This window comes from Rhinatrema bivittatum, chromosome 13 (assembly GCF_901001135.1).
Source record: "Rhinatrema bivittatum chromosome 13, aRhiBiv1.1, whole genome shotgun sequence".
Classification (NCBI taxonomy): domain Eukaryota; kingdom Metazoa; phylum Chordata; class Amphibia; order Gymnophiona; family Rhinatrematidae; genus Rhinatrema; species Rhinatrema bivittatum.
In genome coordinates this window covers 7,134,109-7,159,414 of record NC_042627.1, presented here as the reverse complement: position 1 = coordinate 7,159,414, position 25,306 = coordinate 7,134,109, and the positions used below count along the sequence as shown (strand labels likewise).

Here is a 25,306-nt window from a genome sequence, read left to right as displayed (position 1 = left end):
CCATAAAGTTCATGTTTTACTGTGAACCGATGCGATGTGCAAACGGACATCGGTATATAAGAGACATTAAATAAATAAATAAATAATAAATGTATATACATATATGTATACATATACATGTATACATATATATATATATATATATATGTTATAGTATGTAAATCAATACCCCCATCCAATGTATTGCTTCCCTGATTTTGTTAAGGGCTATGCCCTAAAGTTTACTGTATTTATCTGTTCTTTGTAAGGGCTTCGCCCATAAAGTTCATGTTTACTGTGAACTGATGCGATGTGCGAACGGCCATCGGTATATAAGAGACATTAAATAAATAAATAAATTTAATAACCCCCCTCCCATACCTAATCTGTCAATCCTTTGGCCAGGGCTCCTTCCACAACCCTATAATCCACCATCACTAGGTATCAGCCTTGAGCTCCAGTACCTGTGACCATTGCCTACACAGCAGCAACCCTTGACCAAGAGAGCAAGCTTCACTGAGAAGGTACTGTCATGTGCTTGCCCAAAAAAATGACTTAAGGAGGCTCACGAGGCAACGCTCACACAGGAATTCCCACAGCAGCTCAGCAGAACTCAAAGCTCTACTCACTACGAGAGACCAGTCTGGCCTGTGGCACCAGATAACATCGCTCATCTGTTATAGCTAATGCTGTCTGCATGTTAACTGGAAAAAAAATTAAAAACAGACAAATAACTTTAATAAAAATCTGCACCATTTTTAATATTTAGGATTTTTCTAGTGCAGCTGCAGCAGCTATAGTGCAGCACGTCACACACTTAAGCCTCATCCATGAGGTGTCACAACAGGGGGAAAGAAAAGGTTGTGAACCACTGCTGTAAGATACTGCCCTCCAGCACAGCTGAGGTGGTGAAAGTTGGAGACAGACACAGGACTACAATGAAGGAGGGAGGCATTGCTGGTGGACCATTTCAATCTGCTTAGATGTTTGAACTGGCCTATTGCAAGCTCGAGCTGGACTCCCTCCAAGGGTCAGTCCTTGGACAAATGGAGACAGAATACAGGAAGGAGCAGCCTGAATTAGACCTGGTGTTTACAAATGGGGATGAGCGTTTTCAGTGTCATGGGCCAGCACCTCAGAACCAGTGAACAGTGTGGTTTAGCAAGAGCAAAGGGTGTCACGGACTTCAAAGGATATCAGCAATGAGACCGACCCTGTCACCACCTTGAAGGGCAGCGTGAACATAAATATTGGACCATTCAGCCCCTCCACATCTCCGCTGCAGCTTTATAACTCCCTTCCTCTCAGATCCTTTGTGCTTGGCTTATGTTTCCTTACTGTCAGAGAAGGAAACTCTCAGGCTAGGTTGTGTCTTCCACCGCTTGCAATTCTTTTTACACTAACACAACACTGTGCTTTACCATCGTGGCTGTTTTTCCCCTTAGAAAAAATGTCGTCTTTTTCCATCCTGCTTATTCACTCCCTCTTCCCTTAGGTGTTCCTGATATTTGAGATCCCTTTAGCATTAAGCGCATGGTTTCACACGAACCTCTGCAGGCATGTGCGAGCAGAAACACTGGCGTCTCATCTCATGTGAAGCCTCCCCTCACTTAAGGGTGGCTCCTTTAATTGTAGAGCCCTGTTCTAACCGAGAGGTGCCTCATACTTGTATTTTAAGGATGAAGGGGTCTATGGTGAGTCACATACTTATAGGTACTCTGCGGGTGGCTGTATCAGTTTTGAAATTAAAACTATGCATGCATTTGCATCCTGGCCTATAGGCACTTACCAGGTTTTCTGGGAGGTGGATGAACAACTTGAAAATGCCTTTTCCACTAGAACAATCACACAGCCATGCTGGGTTAGAGCAAAGGGCTATTAGGCCCAGTATCCTCTCTCAAACAGCAACCACGACAGCTCACAAATACCTGGTGGATCCCAAAGAGTAGAACCTGTCTTTGTTAACTCAGATGCAGGGAGAAGAAGCAATGGATTTCCTGGCTAATTATTAAATGGACATTTCATCCAGTGCTTCTCCAAAAACTTTATAAACCCCACTATGCTAGACCCCTTGACCACAACTTCTGGCAACAAGGTTTACAGCTGAATTGTGCTTTTTGTGTGTGGTGGGGGAAGCCACTGAATTTGTTTTATGTCCGTTACTAAAACGGAGCAACACTCCTTGAAAGTAGTAGTAGACAGTAATCCATGTCCATGCACGCTTTAATAAAGTTCTGTTAAGGGTTAAGAGAAGGGACAGGGAGCACTCTTTATCCAGGGCTTTCATGAACTAGAGAGTCAAGAAGGCAAGGGGATTAGGATACTGAGAATGTCCGATGGCTCCACTGGGTGAATGGTTCTGTCAGGCTAAGGGCAGGAATAGTTCCAGTGTCTCCCAGTCCTCTCCGGGAGGTAGACCTAAGCACAACAAATAGATATGACACTACAGCTCCAGCTTCATGCATATTCATTGTGGCAAGCTTGAAACCACAACTGGACAGCCGTGCCTCCAGGAGAGGGGTGGAGAGGCACTGCCCAGATTTAGGCAGAGGCCAAAGTTTAAAGGCTCCAACTATCCAGGCCAAGGAGGAGCTTACTTCGGCTTCCTTTAGGGCCTTGTGTCAACACAACTTCAAAAAGGGGCACTAATCTTACAATGCAGCCCTGGCATGGAGGATGGATGCAGTGAATATGCAGGTAGTGCTCACACATTCACTGTGGATATCCGGAGTGGCTCTGCCAGGACAGGTATGGAAACCAATGCTCTATAATATAGAGCGGGAGGCCCACCTGGATCAGTTTTAAGATGTAAACTTGACTTGCACACCCATTAAGAATACATAAAGTGATAGATCAGTTCCAGTCTGCCATCCCCCCCCATACAAACAGGACTCATTTGTAAATGGCCTGGCACTTTACCTCTTTCTATTTAAGCAATGGTGGGGAAGGTATCGAGCCTGAAAAGAAAAACCAACAATGTTGACTGAGCAAGTATTAACTTGTCACTTTCCATTCAAGAGTTAAAAACACAAAACCATTTAAGTTGGAGTCGTGTATGTAGGGCAGAAAAATCAAAGCAGTAACAGAGGTACCAACAGCCCTGACCTGTGCTCCTGTGATGAAAGGAGCCATAAGAAGGCTACGATGCAGACCCTAGAGCACCACTGCATGTAGCACAGCGTGAGTAAGGGAGGGACCCACACTATGAACAAAGGCATAAAGCACTAAAATGTGTAAATATTCACAGCATCTGAAGAGTACAAATAAATGCACAGACATCTCTGATGCAGCTCCAAGAGAGTAAAACGTAAGCAACAAGGCACGCAAGGAGCAGGAGAGATATGAAAAGCTGCCTACTGGCGGTCAAGCTATTAACATATCAGGGTAGCATGAAGAAGCGCTCTTGCTCTTTAGGAAGATAGAGCTTAAGTCTACTCAACAGCAGAGCTTATTCATCAAGATAAGGACCGCCTGGCCTGTCTGGGCAGACTAATTTGCTGTACTTTTACTCCTGGCAGAATTCTGCACTCATAAAGTTTGCAGAATCTTAAGTTTAACTGGTCAAAGTAATATGCAGTCTGAGTAGTTAAAATACCAGGAAAGTTATTACTCAAAGATAGAGTTTAATATTTTGAGCAGAATTCTTCTAGAAGCACACTATAAAAGATTGCCCCTTCCACCCTCTCTCCCTATTATCCTGGGGAGACCCTTTAACTCTGCCCTTTCAAGCTCCAACTTCTCTGCTCTCCACATCCCCCCTCCAGGCGCAACCCTGTCCAACATCTCCACCCCTGCCCCAGTTTGACCCCTCTCTCATACAGCCCTTTACCCTGGCTCCCTTTGTCCCACTCATTCAGACACAGGTTCCTTCTCTTGCACACATGCCCACCCACAAAAAAACCTCACTTAGGCACACACAGGTTCCAAATCTCACACTCCCCCCAGTCCTGTGTGCTGTCATTCTGTACACCCCCTCCCTGCATTATATGCACAGGCTCAGGCTGCATAGACCTTAGCTGCAGGCGAGAGTCTCCTGGCCTCTCATGTCCACTGTTCCTTGGCTACAAGTGGGATGGGCTCTGCTTGCAGCCCACCAGGCCTTTCCAAATTCTGTGAAAAGAGAACACACATCTGGAGGGGAATTCCCCCCAGAGAATCTTTTCTATGACTATCAGGGCTGGGTGTACCCTGGGAGGTGCTGCATATGTGGGCCATTGTAAAAAGCTGCATTCAGCTGAATGCATGGTTGCACCAACATTGACACATTGTCTGCATGAAAGACTTTACTGCTGATGCAGCAAGGAGTTTTGCTAGCAGAAAATGTGTTGAAAAGCAATACCGCTTATCACCCTCATATGGAAATCCTATGCAAAGAAGGACATTAAGCAGTACTCCCCACTGCAGAGGTTCATTGGCCCTATCCCAGATTTTGTTGACACTGGAAACTTTCCAGCATTGCTCTGCTAGCACAGAAAACCAGGGACAAGCATAAGGCAGCTTTCCTGTTGGGCAGATAACTGGATAAGGGACTACTACAAGTATAGACTTATCTAGCTGTGAGCCACGCCACATATCCAGATAGACTTCTCTCTCCAACAGAAAAAACAAAACATTTCCACCCAGGTCAAAGTGTACATTTGGCCTCTGACAAAATGTACACGTTTAAGCTTACTGCATTGGGAATGTGGTTCTTCTTTGTTAAACCTTTGCTGAAAGCCAGCAGGCAGTTTAATCACATTGATTATTGCATCAGCCTGCTCACGGCAGGAGTTGCCACAATAAGCTGTGTAGAAGCTTCCTGCAGCTTACCTGGAGGAAAGGTGAAGATAGAGGGACCCCCCCCCCCCCAACAAAAATAAAGGCAGTTAAAAAAAAATTTAGCCAAAGACTCAAAGTCTATTCCTTAACCGTATGGACTTCTGATACGATGAACTCATGGTGATTTCAGCAGATCTTTCATTTAAGATTTCTCAATGGCCCCCTTTCAGTGCACGAGGGGGGGGGGAATTATGTTTATAGACGTTCACTGCTGTATGATATGTAACAGACCACATTGTGTATCACATGTCAGCCTTTGCTTGTTGTGTTCTAAGTTTCTTAAAAATAAACACAATTTAGCACTTTTTGGGAAGAGTCCTCCAGGCACCCTTATGAAAGGAAGATTAATATTTCTTACTTTGAAATGCCTCAGGTTCTCTTGGCAAGTCAAAATTCATTAAATACACAAAACCCACGTCATCTATGAAACCCCATGTCAGGTGCTCAGGGTGACTGGGGTAGGACCAGATAACCAGGCTGAGGTTATGAACCCTTAACATTAACACTTTGAAAAGCTACAACAATGGGCTTTGCCAAAAGATTTATTGACCAAGTGTTACATTTTGCTAGGAACAAGCTTCAGCATCGTCTTTCGGTTTCTGTTAGGACTATGGCTACAGAACCACCATGAAGCATCCCCACCTTCCACTGACCAACGAGAGACCCACACAACAGAGAGGCCGGGCAGCTCCAGCGATGACTAGGCCCGCACGAGGGGATCACTGCTTGCCATTCCCATTAATGGGACGGTTCTTGCGTGCATCAGACTCCAGATAGGTCTTTATTTTGGGACGGGCAGACAATCGGTCCACATACGCTTTCAGCAGAGGGAAGTCATGGAGGCAGTTCGGAGCGAGGGTCAGGTGAACCAACAGGATATTCAGAAGACTGTAATCAGCGAGTGAGATCTAGAAGTTAAGATGCAGATACAGATTTTAAATCATGGGGAATATAAATGAATGCTGACAAGGGAGATTAGTAAGACTCTGGCTACGGGGAGGATGTTGTGAACAGATGATTCACGTCAGGTTACCCCGGTCATTCCATCAGGAGGCACAGCATACCGTAAAGTATTAGTATCCCATGATTTGTTTTAACCCCCTCCCAAAACAAACACACACTGGTTCAGCAACCTTGCAACAAGTCAGGTACTACTTAGGGTGTGAATATGCCCTGTAAGCTGCGACAGGGTCTCTTCTGGCTGGATCTGCCAGGCAGTAAGCTACAGGCACAGCATTCGAGTGCGCTGGCTCTAGGGACTTCAGATGTTTGTGGACACCACCACCTGCAAGGTGCTTATGAAAACACAACAGCATCGGTGTGCATGGGGTAAGCAAGTACCTGCTCTCCCACGATGAATCCTTTCCCACCTCCATTTTTTGACAGAAGCTTTTCAAAGGCTTTGAGATCACTGGGGAGGTTCTCGATATAACCATCTTTACCATCCTCCTGGTGTTTAAAAAAAAAAAAGTTAGTTGCAGATCAGCCTGATTTAAACGCTTGATTTATCTTAAAATGGGGCAAGACAAGCAGACCCATGTTACTAGCATTGTAACCAACGACCATGACCTCACATACGCACGGAGTAACACTGCACAGGATGGGAAGGGAGCTACATTTCCCCCCCCCCCCCCGGAATTTATCAGAGTTTATTATGACAATAAACAGGAGAAAAATCAGTAGGGGGGAAAAAAAACCCCAAACTCATTTTTCCAGATAAATATCAGAATTTGTTGGAGGACAGAAGCCAGGACAATAAAATTGTAAGCAGATTCTCTCTCCCACCTACTCCGCAGCATCCCCCATCCCTTACCACCCCTGCCACGGAGAATCTCATTCTCCCACCTCCCATCATCCTTACTAGTGGTGGCTCCGGGCTTCTCATTTGGCAGCAGCTCACTGAGACTCTTGTGCAAGGTCAGGGAGCCTGCTGGGAAGTGCTTCTAGTGGACAGGGCCTGCTTCAAGACATGTGTGGCACCAGAGAGGACTTGAAACACAGCATGTGCTTTGGCCCACGCTGGCTTCTATGTGCAGCTCTAAAACAGCTTTTTACATTTGCTAAAAGTTAGCTTGAATACCAGTTTATACTATTTGTCGCCCTTGGAACAATCTAGGCTTTTTTGGACAAAAAAAAAAAAGTTTAAACTGGCTGTGATGGGTGAGCAAGAGCAGTCAATGCTTACATAGTTCTGATAGATCATCTTGGCGTATTTCAAGAGCAAATCCTCCACACCGTCATTCACCATATCTATTAAAGCTGCCTCCTGGGTGTTCTTTCCGTAGCAATCTAGGCAAGAAAAACAGGGCATTGAGTATTTTCCCTTACTCCTGTGGTGTTTGGCTATATGCTACCTTATAGGGTAAGCAACTCTTATTCTTAGGTGCCACAGGCTTATGTTTCCAAGACATCCACACTGAATATCCATTCAGGTGCATTTGTATGCACTTCCTCCACTGCGTGCAATATGAATATTCAGTGGGGCCAGCTTGAAAACTCAACTGGTCTGTAGAATGCAAGGACTGGAGTTACTATATTATGTAATGCATGAAATGCTTAGTGCAAGACTTCAAGTTTACATACAGGCTTGAGACAAAACAAACAAACAAACAAAGGCAGTTATGTTAAATACTGCTGAGGACAACAGGGGGTACTTGCTGATACTCTGTATCCGCACCTTTCCTCCACCTGCTTCATTTTCCCTATGATCCTTTTAAAGGAAAAAAAAAAAACCCAAAATAAGACACATGCAGCCTGCAAGTGAACACCTTTTCCCCCTCTGAAAGATTAGAAGAAAGTGCAAAGTTGTTACTTTTGGCAGTGCTATGTGTGTAAGTGCAGACAAGAGATGATATTCCTGTTCAGGGGGGCTGGGGGAAGCCAAGCAGTATACATGTAGGCAGCCTGTGAGTGACTGGCAGACAGACTACAAGAGGAATAACTAGAATAAGAAACCGCAGAGACACCCACCAGAGTTTCTGGTTGAAATGTGTGGAAAGCAAGTTTGCTTACCACAAGTAGCATTTTCTGCAGATAGCAGAATGAATTAGCCATGACATGTGGGTGACGTTATCCCATGCACCAAAACGGACCCAACTCTCCCAACTAGTACAGCAATGTGCAGGGATTCCCACATGGGCATTGCCTCTCTAGTGTCAATTTCAGAGCTAGAGAGTCAACTCCCCAGGGAGGAAAGTGGGAGGCAATTAACAATCTTATGGAGGATGAGGCCACAGCAATTTCACTGAGGCACAACTTCCAGGTAGAGAACATCACTTAATGAATCAAGAAAAGTTACACGAGGCCTACTACTTCTAGTCCTCGTGCCAGGCCTCTGACAAGACCTGTCTTGTGCCAGGCCTTGGGAACAGGACTAGGTTGAGGCCTGGTCTGGCTGGAGGCCTTTTTTTTTTTTTTTAGAAAATATATGAACATTTGTTTTTGGTTCATACCATTCATATGAACTAAAAATAGCCTCATTCATTGTGTTTTGCAAAACAAATGCACATTCTCATTGCACGAGTGGCACATGAGGCTGTTTCTACTGGCACGGCACTGAATAGCCACTGCTGCTGATCAAGGCAGGCAGCCCTAAGTAGCTTAGGCAGCATAATAGCATGGATACACAGCCCCCCTTTGAGTGCTGGCAGTAAGAGTCGCATTTCTTTAAACACAACTCCTGCTGCTATACACTCCACGGCTGGAGAGGACCTGGTGGCTGCTAGCAGACCTCCTCCTGTTGATGGCCATCAGATGATCCCCCATGATGTTGAGAAGAGGCCCAGGTAGGCAGAGTGTATGTGTGAACTGGTGAGTGTGTGATTGCAAGCATTTTTGTGGTTGGAGTGTGTGAGAGACAGGATGATTGGAAGTCAGGTTTCTAGGTATGAAGAACAGGGGTTTTTTGTTTTGTTTTTTTTTAAATCCTTAGATGTTTTAAGTATGGGGTTATTTGATGTGTATTTAGAAATATTTTATTGGGATTTGGAAAATTTAAAAAAGTGTAAGAGTTTTATTATTGATGTTATTCTATTCATCAGCTGTTTTGAAATATTTCATTTTTGGTATGGTTTTAGGATGATCTTATATTTCTTAATATCTGATGTTTCTGAGGCATGTTACTGTTTCTCCATTGTTGCACTGCATACAGAGTTTGGCTTGTTCCATTTCAGTTTGTCTGCATGTTTCTGTTTATACTTTATGGTCACTATCTTATATTTGATGAGGTTCTGGACTGAGGTATTCTGCAAGCTCAGACACCCCCCCCCCCCCCCCCCCCCCAATTTAAATCTTGGCACACCACTTCAAAGATATTGCCTACCCTAGACCATTTCTTGACCTTTGTTAGATCCCTCTTCATGTTTTCCACACCAATCTGAGGGGGCATGGCTAGTAATGCCCTCCATTTACCTTTACTCTTTGTTGCCTCCCATTCAGCAAGTTTCTAACTCAGTCACTCTAGGTCCTATACCAAGGTGTGCAATTTATGTACAAGTCACCTATGTGGAAACCTGTCATTTACAAACCCAGGACACCCCCAGAGACTCACTGTGATTTCTGGCCAAGTAGCGCAGGACTGCGTTGGATTGATAAAGCTCAAATTTGTCATCTTTAAATCCTGGTAGCTGCCCAAACACCTATGAGTGACAAAGGAAAAGTTAGCAGGTAAGAACCAATTTTCATTCCTGAAGTACCACTGATCAGACAAGATAAGTGGGTGTAGGCATCCCTACCAGCAGATGGAGGCAGAGAACAAAACTGAGAGTGCCACCTGCGCTCCCTCTGTATTAATCTGTACCCAACCCACGATGTCTACCTTAAACCCCTATAAAGCTCGGGTGAAGAGAGACTTAGAGCCCCCTGAAAATTAGGCCCCCTTAACACAAAGCACATACCAAACTATGTACTCCTCTCATTAATCTGAGTATATCACATACCAGCTCAGCAACATCCAGAAGCCAGGAAGTCTTTTGAAAGATGGGGAGGGGTGGGAAGGGGGGGTAGGGTCTCTGGACTGATCTGTGGTACTTCAGGAATGAAAGTTAGTAGGCAAGAACCAATTTTCCTTTCCTGTTTGTTCCCCAGATCAATCCACACAAGTGGGATGTACCCAAGCCCTTATATTCTGGGCCAGAACTCAAAAGACCCATGCTCAACACTTTCCTCCAGCACCCGCACATTCAAGCGGCAATGTCTGGTGAAAGTGTACAGAGAAAACCATGTCACCGCCCGACAAATCTCCTGCGGAGATAATGGACATGTTGCCCACGAGATCGCCTGCACCTTGGTGGAATGCACTGTCAACCAGCCCCTTATAGATGTAAGCCAAGGCTATTGTCTTTTTATCAATCATGCAACGTGCCCTTGGAAGCCTTATTTCCCTTCTTTGCTCCATTGAACAGGACAAACAGATCAGATCTCCAAAAGGCATTTGTCACCATAAGATATTGCAAAATTCATTCATCGCACATCCAATAAGTGAAGCTCCCTCGCCATAGGAGCATCCGCTGACAAATTCAAAAAGCCTGGTAGCTCGATCACCTGGTTAAGGTAAAAAGAGGAAGCCACCTTAGGCAAAAAGGAAGGAACCATATGCAAAGAAACCCCCCCTCTAAAAAGTGCATAAAAGGGTCCTTATACGACAATGCTTGCAGCTCTGATATTCTTCTACCTGAAGATAGCCACCAGGGTTAAATCCTTCAAAGAAGCCCTCTTAACCGGTTCAAAAGGGAGGACCACACAGCACCCAAAGAACATTCCCTACTGCACAAATCTTCCAGATCAGAGGATGCAGATGTTTCACCCCCTTGAGGAAAAACTACATCTGGATGAGACACCAAGTGTCTACCTCAAAGAGACCCTAAGCATGCCACCTGAACCCAAGGGAATTATAGGCCAAACCCTTAGCCAAGCAGCTTTGCAAAAGGGGCCAGATTCTGCAGCATGTCCACCTTCAAAAGACTGCACCTTGTTCTGCAAACAATTCACTCTCCACACTCTGATATAAGCTAGTGATGTGCAAGGCCTCCTTACCTGAAGCAAAGTTGTAATCACTGGCTCCGAATAACCCATCAAGTGGGATCGTTGCCTCTCAAAAGCCAAGCTGATAGACAGTAGTGATCATCCCAGTCTGAAAATATGGGTCAAGCAAACAGGACTGTCCACCAGAGTCACCCTACCCGGATGAAGCTCAATGCGCCGTAACACTCGACCTATGAGAGGCCATGGGGGAAACATGTACAGCAACTGAGCGGTGCTGCCGCCACAACCATCACCTTTGTGAACGTGCATGGCGCAGTCACCAACCCAAAAGGGAAAGGCCCAAAATTGGAAGTGTTTCCCCAGGACCCTCCAGTGTTCGGCCCAAATGGGGATACAGAGATAGGTTTCCAGCAAGTCCCAACACCACCAGAAATAATGCCCCTTTGCGCACTGTTGATATTACTGTGCACGTCTCCATCGGAAAATGGAGCACCAGGAGGGCAGCACTGATCTGATTGAAAATGGGCAGAGAATGCCTCCTTTTTGGGACCCTGCCCCCTCTCCTGAGAGGGTACCGGCACAATGACGCGCAGTAGCTGCAGCTGTTGCATCCCACACAGACTCCTGCTTGTACCAGGAGATTTACAAAAGCATTTGAGTGGATGAGAAAATTCTAAGGCGTTGCCGTCTTACCACCTCTAGGACCCACTGGTCAGATGTGCCTCCCTCTGATAGCAGACCAGCATGCCTTCATTGACCAATCTTACTTCAGCCTCCCCCCCCCACCCCCTTCCATCTCTTGGAAGTGTGCATTGAGCTCGAAAGGACTGTTTGCCCAAATTCTGTGTTTTTTGTGCCACCGACCCAGGGCTCCTGCCAGCACGAAGCCTCCACGCCTCTCTGAACTGAGCTTGTGGGTTTTCCTGAAATCACACAACCTATTCGGCTCCCCAACTGCTTCATGAGTGCTCCAGATCCTCCCCAAATAGCAGCTTTTGCTTGAAGGGATGGTTAGACAGCTGGCCTTTAGACCACACATCTGCTGACCGTTGTGCAGCCGTAGGAGTCTCCACGCCGCAGCCGCAGAGACCATACTCCCGGCGGAAGTCTGAAATCATGTCATAAAGGGCATCCGCAGGCAGCCTGAGCCGCTTCAGCCGTCGTTAGACTGCTTATCACGTGCCTTCTGCACCCAGCACAAGCAGGCTCTCCGCATGAAGCTTCCTCACACTGCCACATGAAGAGTCAGAGCTGAAACCTCAGTCTAAGTAGAATTTCCACTTTCCGATCCTGGATATCCTTCACCGTGGCTGCACCTGCCACCAGGATGGTAGTCTTCTTGGTAACTGTGGAACCGCCACATCCACCTTGGGAATCTTTCACGACTTATAACAGCCATAGCCCTTGCTACCTTCAGGAGACTCCCACTCCAACTTCTTAGGCAACAGAGTGCTTAGGGAGTTCTCATAGCCCCTCCAGGACATAGTTTACCCCCCTCATTATCCAAATCTCCCTGTGAGACCTTAATCCCTGGGGGATTAGTGGGCCCAGCTCATCCCTACGGAACAGGCAGACCACCCAAGGATTGTCACTATCAGCGATCGGAACTTCATCTGAATCCTGCAACGGATCCCTCAATGTGCTAACAGGGTCCTTATCCAGATCCACCCGAACTCCCTGCATCTGATCCGGATCAACCATCTCATCTGCCGTGTCTACTTCCACCACAGACTGCTTCAGACCCAAGGACCACAGAATCCCTCCAGACTCTGCATGCCTCTGTTCCCTAGGCTTCTTACCCTCCCGGGGACTTCCTGGGTAAAGGCCTCTTGCTCCCTGCTCCCTTACTGACTCCCAGCATGTGCAGACAAAATGGCTACCGGTGCCATAGTAAGGGCAAAGGGCCGTTGGTGCCATTTTGATTACTGGCAGCCGACGGCCCAAGTGCAGGAGACCACTCCCGGACCGCTCCTGCATCCCCCCTGGACCACCAGGGACTTTTGGCAGGTCTTGGGGGGGGGGGGGGGGGGTGTTTTAGATTTTTAGTTTGTTTTTTTTTTATATTCGCTCCATAAGACAGACATTTCCCCCCCCACTTTTGGGGGGAAAAAAGTGCATCTTATGGAGTGAAAAATACAGTAATCACCATGATTAAGTCAAAATACAAAAAAGCAGGTGCTAATTTCCGAGCCAAAAATGTGAATATTGGATGCACTTTTTTTTTTTGGCAATTGGGCGTGAATAGCTAATAGCCTCATTCATTTCCATGTGATGAGCACTATTATCTTCCCGGTGCATTAGACATGCATTGTACAGGTGCTAATCTCCTATTGCACAAGGGGGATTTGGTTGCACCTACACAACCCACTGCCAATTCTAGGTTAAACAGTGTGCTCAGCTGAGTGCACTGTATTGCATCAGCCCCACTGAGGCCAATTTTGGAGTGGGGAAGACATACAAGATAAATGAAGCCACCCCAGATTATAACAAAAGGCTGGTTCACGATGCTGTAAGTGCCAGCAAGAATCAGTTTCAGCTGAGCTGTAAACCCAGGAGGAAACTGCTGGGACATCTTCATAACCTATCAAAGGGAAAACACACTCTGTCAGCTACACGTGCAGAGGTTAAATATGTAAGCAGCAAGCTTCCGGGACTACTGGTCACATCCTAAGTCCCAAGAAGTGGCCTTTTAAAGATGGTTAGCTATATGAAGTTACTTTGCTGCTGTTCTTAGCCAAGCAGAGCAGTTTGTTCATCTCGGCATTCCTACTTATTATTCCAGGCACTCTGCCACGCAGATTCATACCGCATTCTTTTTCATGTCCCCCTGCATCCAGCTTTCAAGGGTCACAACTTCCTCCTTCCATGTCTGGCCCTGGTCAGCCAGGAGAATTCTTGTACTCTCCGCACGCCCTGCAACATGGGGAAGAGACAGACAGAAGTATCCAGTGAGGTACACAGCAGTAAGCACCTTTGAAAGTTAAAACGATTACTGGTCCTTCTGGGGAGCGTGTGAAAGTTTACTCTGCCAGCCTCCTGATGCTTTGATTTTAAGTCTTTGCAACCTTGTATCAAAGTCTACTAATTAATTTAAAAAAAAGTCACAGCAATGTAGTTTTAGCTAAATAAACCCAGGGGCAGAGTGTAGAGAAATTTTGGCCTGAGTTATTTTTTCCAAAACAGGCCCACATAATATGTCTGACACCCTTGTGAGTTTTCTGCTCAGCACATGTTCAAACAGCTCCCAAAAGCATGCCAAGCCTTGAGAGGGCCATCATGTGATCGGGAACCAAACTATCGTAAGTAAGTAGAGCACACCCTAAACCAGGCGTGAGCAAACTGAACTGCAGTCCCCCTTCCATTCATTCAGCTGGTTGGCCCTACACCTGCTTGGAGAAATCTTTCATGCATATACTGTACACAAATTAGATTTGTGGCCTGATGGTGCCAACAAACCTGCTCTTGAACCAGTTGCAAGCAATGAGGAAATTGCACTGCCAACCAGTGCTCAGACACACACACTCTGCTGCTTATGTGCTTATTGAATGTCTCCTGCATTATTATATGGGAGACATTAATATTGCTTGCTGCAAGACCTTCCCATCCTGTCTCTCCAGGAGATGCACCGATTCTACAACCAGCTCAGAGCTCAGCCCAGCTCCTGGGGATTTAAGTTAGTTGTTAATTGCTGTTTTAAGAAAAACTGCCCCATGTTGACTAGTAATTTAAATTCAAAGTCATGGCCAGCCCAGAGACAGAAAAGCAGAAGCTGTGCAATAGTGTGGAAGAGAATGAGTCTGCAAAATGAACGAGAGATAAAGAAGTGTCCAAAGTGCCTGAGAACCAACACAAGAACAATGAACTACTGAATAAGCCTGATATGTAACGTTTCAGGGGCATATGAAGGAAAATTACCAGCAAATGTAGAGATGAGAAAGGGGAGGGACGTATAAGCCTTGTTCCAGTGCTTAAAAGACAAATTTAGAACGACGAGCAGATTGGCATGGCTGGGTGAACAGTTACATTCTGTGATACGTAGCTCCTCTACTCCCATAAGGAAACACCTCTTGACTTTCCTTATATAGTTTCCACTCTTAACTTTGTATGCATGCATGAAATAAACAAATCTTCCAGCTCTTATAGATCTCTAAGCTATTTAATAAATGTTATGCATCCAACCTACAAGTTTAGATATAAATCAGCTTTGGGAGCCGAAGAGAAAGCAGAAATAAAATTTAGATTGCACGGCAGAACAAGCAATTCGTAAACCCAACAGCTGCCCCCCTCCCTGGTTAAAACATTGTAGACCTACTGGATGAAGCCAAAAATTGGGAGTTCATGATTAAAGAAGCACTTACCACGCACAGGGAAATAGATTATGGTGTAGTCATGCACTGAAATAAAAAAAAAACAAACATCCAAGTTAAGAATGGAAAATACCATATGTTACGATGCTGCTTGTCAAATGAGATTTATAGGGGAGCAGATTAGAAATTATGTCAAGTGTTCTAAATTTAACTGAAAGTATGATATTTCCTCTTTCCTCCTATAGCGATGCTTCATTTGCCAGACACCACACTACCTGAGACTGCTAGGAATAAATAAGTGGGTTACATCACCTTGTGATTGTTTCATAATACGGTGGGAAGGGAGCGCTAGATCATTATTTCTTCCAATTCAGGGAAAGATTAAAACTTGTCTAGGACTAGAGAATAGAATATTTCTGAACAGGTCTGCTATGTTAAAGCAGAAATGGAGCATGAATCAGAAGGTATACATTTTACACAATGTCAGACTGGAAGATAACGCATATCCTTCTTTGTCTTACCATTACAGGCATCTATAGTAACTGAACAAGAAATGGAAAAAAGCAGGCAGGGGAATGCTATGGGCAAAGCCCATAAATCCAGACCGTTTTAGCCTCCTACTGGCAGAGGGACACTTAATTGGCACAATACAGTCTGCAAGTAGAAGCAGAAAGTTTGTAGATGCCGGTATCCGAGGGTTACCCACCTCCTAACCCCTTGTCAGGCTAGAGGGATCCTGCTGAAGAAGCCATTACTGGAATCCGTAAGGAGCAGCCTGGTTAGTTAACATAATGATCTATTAGTCAGGACACCCCAAGTTCTCCTCCTGACACGACACCTGCTATGACCTCCAGCAAGTTATCCGCCACCAGCTCAGCAGCACACTTTGGGTCCTACGTATTTAGGATTGGGTACACAGGCTTCTCAGAACGGGAGCTCAGGGAAGGAACTGGTTGTATTGTAGTTGATGCAATAGAGAGAGTGCCTTACAATGACCCTTGGACCCTGGCCAGCACTTGCTATGCCGGCCAGGGTCCAAGAAATGGCCACTGCAGAACACCTGGGTGAGAAAGAGGCTGGACGCGCTAGCTGCAGCCTGATCCTGCAAGAATCAAAATAAAGGTTTGGCCTTCTTGTAAGAGCTCTAGGCTCCAGTCCCCATGCCCCGGGTATTGCAAGCAGCTGAAGCCTTTCCCAGTGGGATGCGCTGCAGTTACGCTCCCGTAAGCTGGTGTTTAATCCCCACCCCCGAGTCAAACATTAGCTCAAGCTTTTAATTATTAGACAGGCCTGAATCTGATAACCTGATCCCTTTTTTGGCAAAACATCCTCTCAATGGGCAATTAGATACTACTGATCCTTATGCTGGCATCTTGCCAAGGATAACAAGTTAGCCAATCCCTGAAAAGCTCTTCTTTGCCGGACAGACCAGATGCCCCTTTACACCGAACTACCTTCTCCTCTGCACCAATTACAAAGAGACAACCTTACAAGGGAGAAGTGTTCTGCTTGTATTTGTTGCAGTAACAAGCGTGGTAACGTTACGGATGTAGAGAAACAGGTAGAGCCAGAAGTGCTAAAAATCTAGAGCCAGGCAAACAAAGGTTGTGAGAACTTATCCACCAAGGTCAGATTGCAGCAAGGAGGAGGAGAAGGCACCTGCTGAGGCAGACTGCACAGGCCAAGAGGTGCAGTCACAGCACGAAGTTACATACACAGATGCAATTAATGCCCGCTCTCCCTGAAATAAAGTTTAGTTTTGTGGTGCCCAGTGCACACAAGATAACAACTTGCCAGAGGACAAGGTGAGGTGTGCATGTTAAGCTTGGGTCACCTGGTTGTTCTACCAAAAACTTCTCCCCCGTGTAGAGGGATTTTGATCAGGCAAATTTCACTTGCTTCTGAGCTTCCAACTCCATTGCAAATGGCTGGTACTAGGACCAAGGCACCAAGAGTCTGTGTTTTACAACTACTTAGGTGCAATTTTCATGCTCTGCCATCTACCCTGAACCGCAAGTCCCTGGCTATGGGGGAACTCCCTCTGGAGCCCTGTATGTGCAGACCCAAGTCTGGCCACTAGCAGTCACCATGTTGTGACGTCACACGCAAAAGCAAAACTAACCAGGCTACAACCCCCTAACATTTCTCTAGCCTGGTTCCTATCTGTGCATGAACACTAGCACATACCTGGCGGACTCCGGTGAATCCAAGGGGGATGGGGAGGGAACCAGGCAGCTTGCTGGTGCTATCCGCTGCAGTCTCTCTTCTGCAGAGCTGCCTGCGGCTGAAGGAGGGTCCTCATCTCGCCAGAAAGCAGGTGGCTGTCCCTGCTTTTGAAACAATGCAAGAACAGCTGCTCCTGGAACAAGGCGTTTCATGTCTATGGCCAGCTTTCTCCTTTCTGGCAGGAGACAGGGGTGGTGGGGCAGGCCAGTCCACTGGCTGTAGTTTGCCCTCCCTCTGCCTTGAAAGTATAACAAGGCAAACAAGCTATTTGAGGATCCTTTCAAAGAGAATCCCTGAGTTTGTGTGCTGCACGGTGGAGGATTTTAGTTGGATTCCTGGCTCAGAAGGGTTCTGGGAGAGGCCATGGTCAGTCCATCCTCATGCAATGGTAACATCTAGTGGCTGGATGTAGGGCCTACAAGTGCAGTGCTGCAGAAGGTACCCTGCAGATGGCCCCTGTGATGACTTAGGCAAGTTTGTTAGTGGGGGATAAAGTGCCCAGGTAGCTGTGGATAGAGGATCATTACCAGATCTCAAAAAGTCAGGAGTCAGCTTCCAGAGGAAGCATATAAATTTAAACACTTACAGTAAGAATCAGAAACCGATGCACTTCCTTCTATGCAAGATGGCCTAGCAGTCTATTCGTGACTTAACTTCATGCATTGGCAGCCCTAGAAGGAACAATGAAAGCTACTGTCCCTCTTTGGCTGATTGGAGGAGGGGGCAGGGATGAATAGCAACATTGACACTGCAAACTTTAGAGAGACCCCCTTCTATTTGAGCTATAGAAAATAGAAACACCGAGCCTGCTGCATTTCCTAGGAGCGAGCCTAACAGCAGAGAGGAAGGTGAATTGAGGACCACGGAAATGCTTAGGTTTGCAGAGAAGCTGCAACACACAGTGATGCTTGCCAGTGCTGTATCCCTGTGCGTGCACATTCAGCCGGACCCAGAACAGAGGCCAGGGCATAACACCATGTGCAGAGGTGGCAAGTAGCCCAATATCATGGTCTGGGCATATGGGCACCTCAAGCACCTGACTTCTATTAGAGAAGGCTTGTTTTGTCCACCTCCCTGCCACCTCCCTGTCACCCCCACAAAATCCCAAATGTTATTAACAGGCCAGAGTTCAAGTTCCTCTACGAATCCTTGTACTTGCCTAGCAGCAGCAGCTTGGGATATCCATGTGTAGGGTACCATATGCAATTCTGAGCTCAGACTGTAGTACATGACCTGCACTAGTCTAATGTGGGTCACACATCCACCCTTCCCCTCCACCAAAAGCACATCACCCCCTGCTGGAGGTTGGAGGCAGCTCTGCCTTCGGTACATGATTGTGAGCCAGGGGATTGCCAGCAACTGTGTCCCCAGTCAACCTCTTGTCATCACCCAGGAAGAAGCAGCTTTCCAGCCAGGAACAGCAGGGAGCCCAAGCCCTGCTGGGGCTGAAGAAGCAACGTTCCCAGTCAGGAGGCACCAGGGCTGTGAGGGGTTCGCATCCTGCCTAGTGGTCCAACTAAAGGAGGCACCGTGTTGGCAGGAGATCAGTCCTGCATGCCTGCTAGACAGTACGTGTGCCGAGAGAGAGGAAGCCCGTGTGTGCCTATATGAGAGGGTGTGCATGAGGAAGCCCGTGTGTGCCTATATGAGAGGGTGTGCATGAGGAAGCCCGTGTGTGCCTATATGAGAGGGTGTGCATGAGGAAGCCCGTGTGTGCCTATATGAGAGGGTGTGCATGAGGATGCCCGTGTGTGCCTATATGAGAGGGTGTGCATGAGGATGCCCGTGTGTGCCTATATGAGAGGGTGTGCATGAGGAAGCCCGTGTGTGCCTATATGAGAGGGTGTGCATGAGGAAGCCCGTGTGTGCCTATATGAGAGGGTGTGCATGAGGAAGCCCGTGTGTGCCTATATGAGAGGGTGTGCATGAGGATGCCCGTGTGTGCCTATATGAGAGGGTGTGCATGAGGATGCCCGTGTGTGCCTATATGAGAGGGTGTGCATGAGGATGCCCGTGTGTGCCTATATGAGAGGGTGTGCATGAGGATGCCTGTGTGTGCCTATATGAGAGGGTGTGCATGAGGATGCCTGTGTGTGCCTATATGAGAGGGTGTGCATGAGGATGCCTGTGTGTGCATATAAGACAGTGAGTGTATATAAGAGGGTGGGGGGAGAGATACAGAGGAAGTGTGTATGTGCGAGAGAGAAGGAAACGTGTGTCTCCTTTTCACACACACAAGTACATTGTGTGTGTGTGTACCCCCCGTTCTCAGGGTGACAAGTATGGAGAGTGGGGGATTTTTAAAATCCTTAGTTTTAATTACTGGGTGTTATTTGATGTCTGCTGTTTTGAAATATTTTATCAATGTTTAGGAAATTTTAAAATTATAAATTGGGGGGTGGTGCTAAAGTAGTATCCGCCCCCATCTTGGCCCCTCCTAATACTCACCTGCAATTCCACCAGCCTGTACGCCTGGGACTATGTGTCGTCCATCCAAGAACCTGTATATAGTCCTGTTCCCAAAGCAGCCCAGAGCGCCCTTATAACCAGGGCTTCCCAAACAGGGCCATTCAGCTTTTATTTATTTAAATTCTTTTACTATACAGATACTCAAGACGAGGTCTTATCGTACCGGTTTACAATAGAATAGGGGGAAACCTATTAACAACTATATAGAAGGTAAAGTTACATTAAACAGGGAGCGAAAACACGGGATCTGGAAGATAGGAAAGATTTTGAACAACAACTGGAGAGTGAAATAGTCAATTAAAAGCGATAGAGTAGCGTGACAAACAGGTTGATTGAGCTCGGCTGTAGATTTATCTTAGGCGATTGACATAATATATCTTGTGGAAGGAGGAAACATAGGGAGGTAAGCAGGGGGGGGGGGTGGTGGCCAGGATGTACGGCGGCCCTGCCAGGGTTGAGGGCAGGCCAGGATGTACGGCGGCCCTGCCAGGGTTGAGGGCAGGCCAGGATGTACGGCGGCCCTGCCAGGGGAAGCAGTTTCTTGATCATCCTGTTGCTTGAGTTACAGGCTAGAGCAGACACCTGGCACTGGCCTGCTCCCAGCATCTTTAGAATTTACTTGTACAGCATATCCTTGGTTTCCCTTATCCCTCTACACCCCCCCCCCCCCTTTCCAGTTCAACTAATATTTTCATTGTAAAGCCCTTACCCCCTCCCCCTCTCCCCCCATCCTCACTAGTTACTTTATTCAGTTTCTATGTAAAGCCCTGTTGGCTATTTTTTTGTTCTATGGAAACCGATGTGATGTTTTCTAAACGAATGTCGGTATACAAAAAATTTTAAATAAATAAAATCTTAAGTGCTAATTGAGGGACAGGCTGTTCAGCATGCTGGCTGGGTGTGGAGGGCACGTCTTATCACCAAGCCCCAGCACTGCTAGATTATGTTTTGGTTGAAAACAGGCCCAGGTCCTCTCCCCAGCCTGCTTTTGCGCCAGACAGGGGTGGGATGAAGCTTTTCTGAATCCCACAGCTCATTAGCCCTGCACTTCAGAGAGGCAATAAGCTGCATGGAGGAGTGAGAAGCAGCAGCAGGTGCTCATGGTAGCAGTTACTCTAAGAAAAAAAGGAAGAGAGCCGAATCAATGCATTGTTCCCCCCCACAGTTTGCTCTTCCAGAGCAGGAGCCAGAGGATGGGCCTTGCTGCAGACTTGGCTAATCTCTGCATCCAGGGACTATGCACCTCCTGTACTCATGCAGCTGGCATCCTCTTCCAGCAGGGCCCAGCTCATGCATTAAGTAGTCAAAGCTATACCTAATTACCATGCCTAGGAGGAACCAGGGTGGTTACTGAATCTTTATACAAAGACACAGTATGCAAGCCTTTAATATGCAGAAAAAAAAAATTTATCTGCTATAGAATTAGAGACTTTACCAAAGAATCTACCCTGAGCTGCCACAGCAAACACAAGGTTAAGAATGTGTCGCTGGTTATTCAGACAAGCCTTCCCTTAACATCACTAACGCGGGACTCCTGATGCAGTTAACGTGTAATTCTTGTTAATACTCGAATCTCTTTCCCTTCAGGACCCTTTGCCCTCTCCCTCCCCGTCTCCGTTCAGGATCCGCACTATGTGCAGTGATAGTCTAATCTAGTTGCTTCCTCACACGAGGTTTTCTTCTACTACATTGTTTTTCTTTGATCAGCCCTTGTTATACTTATTCTCTCATCTATGTTTTATATTTAATTGGATTTGAAGATTCTTGTTATTTGTAACTTTTCCTATTTGGTTCGATGTAAACCAGGGTGATAAGAACCTTTGTCTTGAACGTCGGTATAGTAAAAAGATGTAAATAAATAAATATTCCTTCCTTTTGATATTTATATTCTACTTTTTTGGTACTTCAAGGCAGATTGCCTTTACAGTGTCTCTCTGAAAATAAGACAAGTCTTACATTTCTTTTTAGCTCCAAAAAAAAATAAAAAATAGGTTAGGGCTTATTTTCAGAGGGATGTCTATTCACCCCCCCCCCCCCCATGAACATGCCTTGCAGAGCGGGTGAGAGAAGGTAGAAGTTTCAGCAGCACCGATCAGGCAAGAGCGGCCGAGCACAAAGAGACCCTGCCTAGGCACGGAAGAGCAGGTCTTCACAGTGCAGATCCACGGAAGTCCCTGTGCCCTCCCCTCCGGAGGGAACCGGTCCCCGACCTGTCAGCAGGCGCCCACTGGCCACAGCCTCCCAACCCCCCCAAAACTTGCCAAAATTGCCTGGTGGTCCAGCAGGGGTCCCAGGAGCTATCTCCTGCTCTCAGCTGCCTTGTGACAGGGGCTATCTGTGCCATTGGCTGGTCTGTCACATGGTACAGTAGGAGCAATAGATGGCTGGCGCCATCTTAAAAAAGTGGCGTGGGCCATCCATTGCTCCTGCCATGTGACAGGGGCTAACCAATGGCACCAATAGCCCCTGTCACACGGTAAGGGCAAAAGGCCATCGGCGCCATTTTGATTAGTGGCAGCCAACAGCGGGAGAATGTTCCCAGGACCCCACTGGACCAACAGGAGGGGGGGGTGTCTGGTAAGTCTTGGGGTGCAACTGCGCATCCACTAGGGCTCATATTTCAAGCCCACTCCAAAAATTCTAAAAACTCAAGCTAGGGCTTATTTTCAGGGTAGGGTTTATTTTTGGGGAAACAGTAGGTACTGTAGATATTTTCCTAGCCCCAGAGGGTTTAGAAACAAAATGATGGCAAGAGAGGACCCTATGGCTCATCTAGTCTGCCCAGCAAGCTCCCATACGGGCAGATACAGTAAAGTGCGCTCCAGCGGAACGCACCGTTAGCCTGCGTTTGGCGTGCGCTATTTTTACCCCTTATACAGTAAGGGGTATTAGTGCGTTGAAAACGTGCAGCCAACCCCCCCCCCCCCCCCGAAACTAATAGTGCCCGCAACATGCAAATGCATGTTGATTGGCCTCTTAGTCATCCCGCCTGATACAGAAAGTAAAGTGTGCAGTCAAGCCACACATTTTACTTTCAGAAATTAACACCTGCCCAAAGGCAGGCGTTAATTTTGGCCGGCACCAGGAAAGTGTACAGAAAAGCAGAGAAAACTGCTTTGCTGTACACCCTCCAATTTAATATCAAAGCAATATTAAGTTGGAGGCCCCAAAAGTAAAACAAAATTAAAAATCTGCCCAGGGTAGGAAGCCAGACGCTCAATTTAGCCGGCATCCATTTTCTGAACCCATGGCTGCCAGCGGGTTCGAGAACAGACGCCACTAAAGTTGAGTGTCTGCTGTCAAACTGACAGCCGCCACCTGTCAAAAAGGAGGCGCTAGGGACGCACTAAGTGTCCCTAGCATCTCCTTTTACAGTGGGCCCTCATTTGCATGCAGGCCGATACTGAAATCGTGCTCCTAGGACACTGGGCCTGTGCACGTGTCAGGAGAGCGGGCGCTCGCCGGCTCTCCTGCGCTTTTTCTGTACCGGCCCATTAGTAAATTTATTTATTTATTTATAAATTTTTATATACCGCCGCTCAAAGATATCACGTCGGTGTACAGTGAACAGGAACTTACGCCGGAGCGTTTTACATTTAACAGAGTTATATAAGCGTTATACAATTAAAAAAGGCAAGTATATAAATATTTGAACATAAAACCCCCAGACACGAAGAGGTAAAGTGACTTCTCTGCTTCATTGCAAACTGCTCTAAGCACTAGACTCCTCCTCCACTCCAGCAATTATGTACTGCCCACTTCCCTTCCAAGAGGACACCTGATAGCAGGTACTCACCTTACTAGCTCCATTGCTCTAATGCTCTTATTACACCAGGATAACAGAGTCTAGGTACATCAGGCAGCTTTCATTTCATGGCTGCTCCCAGTGAACCATGCAATATTCACTTTCTGTCGGGCTCCAGAGAACTTTTCTTGGGAAAACGGGGCTACCAGACCATCGTTACAGCCTCTTTGTGGATAGAACAATCGCGTGATTAAGTGTGAAAAGAACTTCTAACGCATGACTCTCGAGATCCCCCTGGGAAGCTTTTGAAGTCAGCATGAACGGAAGCCACAGAGCAGTCAAAAGCAGGCACTTTTACCGCTTATTAGCCCGCGAGGCAGAGCGCGCGCGGAAGCAGCACGCGCCTCCCTCAGCCATTTTCCCAGGGCGGAGCAGCAGCGTCGCCTGCCTGGGCAAGAGCTGGAGCAGGAAACCTGTTGCTCTTAGATCTGCGCCGGCAGCTCCTAGCACCAGAGCAGCCGTGCAAAGCGAAGTCACTCGGGAGCTGCTCCCGGGTCTCTAGGGAGGCCCCCGCCGCTGAGCCGGGACGGCCGCCACGTCGTTAGCAGTTCTTGGACAGCACGCGAGGCCCTGGGGGTTTGCAGCCTCAAGAGCGAGCAAGAAAAAAAAAACCACCCCCCCCCCCCAAGACAAGGAACTAGAGCCAGCGAGGGGAGGCGGTTAGGGTAGTTGGGTGACTTTACTCTCTGCCTGCAGCAGCGCTCCCCATGCAAGGGATTAAACCACAGCCAGCAAGCCCCCATCCCACATATAAAACGCGTTTCCCCTTTAGAGCTGAAGAGGAGAGGACATTACTTAAAGAGACAGCGCGTTTTCTAGTTCCGCGCTAGAAGAGTCAGGACCCAGCACCGTTCACGGAGAAGGCCCCCACCCCGAGCCGACGCCACAGCCCAGCGGCTGCCCCCGGCGCGCGCTTCTGGCGCGGCCGTCAGGTCACGGGGACGCGCTCGCGCACAGCAGGCGCTCGGATGCGGGTTCACCCAGAAGCGCGCGTAATAAATGCCCAGCGCATCCCGTCTGGAGCGGGCACCGGGACGCTGCCTGCCTGCCTCTCCTGCACCGCTTCATGGCTCGCGGCGAGCACCGTTAGATGGAGAGCGCTGCTCAGGCGAGAGAGTGAAAAGCGGCGCGCAGCCACTGCAACCGCTAGCAAGAAAAAGCTCAGCTCAGCGCGCCCCCCCCTTAAACGACCTCCATCTCTAGGCGGGGCGGCAGCAGGGTACCCGGGGGGGGGGGGGGGCGCGAAAGGCGAAGAAAGTAAAAGGGGAAATCCCAACTTACTGCTGAAATCACGGGTCCGCGCTCACACCAGGCAGGGGGGGAATAGGAAGCTGGTGGGGCTAGCGCGCGGCTACCGCTCCTTTTAAGGTTCGGGTCACGTGCTCCTTTCTGCCGAGTAATTATCCACCAAGCCCCGCCCCCTCCTCAGGAGAAAGTGACCCGGAGAGCCTGCGCTGACCCGCCCCCTAACTGAGGACAGAGAGCAAACGCATTGCTGGCTTTCATCTTTCTAAAGTGCAGAATCACTTCCACCCTGGACTCTTCCATGCACCCTGCACAAACGCAACCCAACCCCCGCCTCCGCCTTTCACACACATGCTTGCTCTGTCACCCAGATCCCCAGGCTCCACTTGGGTTACCCGCTGTCCTGATTTTTCCTAGCCTACAGGTTTTTGGGATGCTGTAGAGAAATGGATAAAATGTTCATAAATGTCCTTAT

The 25,306-nt window shown here is 47.5% G+C and overlaps 1 protein-coding gene across 2 annotated transcripts; it reads right to left on the bottom strand.

The window, feature by feature from the left end:
• Positions 1–5,321: 5,321 nt before the first annotated feature.
• Positions 5,322–24,991, bottom strand: GSTP1 (glutathione S-transferase pi 1). 2 transcript variants are annotated; one of them, XM_029574608.1, is made up of 7 exons: positions 24,868–24,991; positions 15,138–15,173; positions 13,586–13,692; positions 9,347–9,434; positions 6,983–7,086; positions 6,139–6,246; positions 5,322–5,705 (listed from the first exon to the last, which is right to left on the bottom strand). In XM_029574608.1, coding segments are annotated over exons 1-7 (633 nt in total). In that variant the 5' UTR covers positions 24,869–24,991; the 3' UTR covers positions 5,322–5,516. The 2 variants fall into 2 exon arrangements, with proteins under 2 accessions (XP_029430468.1, XP_029430469.1); XM_029574609.1 differs by lacking the exon at positions 24,868–24,991 and adding an exon at positions 23,578–23,699.
• Between the last annotated feature and the right edge of the window lie 315 nt (positions 24,992–25,306).

What these genes read in the sequence shown, in the direction of transcription:
- GSTP1 (XM_029574608.1), bottom strand. An exon ending in AATCTATTTCCCTGTGCGTG is followed by an intron (nt 13,693 to 15,137) that starts GTAAGTGCTTCT and finishes CCCATGTTGCAG; the next exon opens with GGCGTGCGGAGAGTACAAGA. An exon ending in CTACTTGGCCAGAAATCACA is followed by an intron (nt 7,087 to 9,346) that starts GTGAGTCTCTGG and finishes TTTCTTGCCTAG; the next exon opens with ATTGCTACGGAAAGAACACC.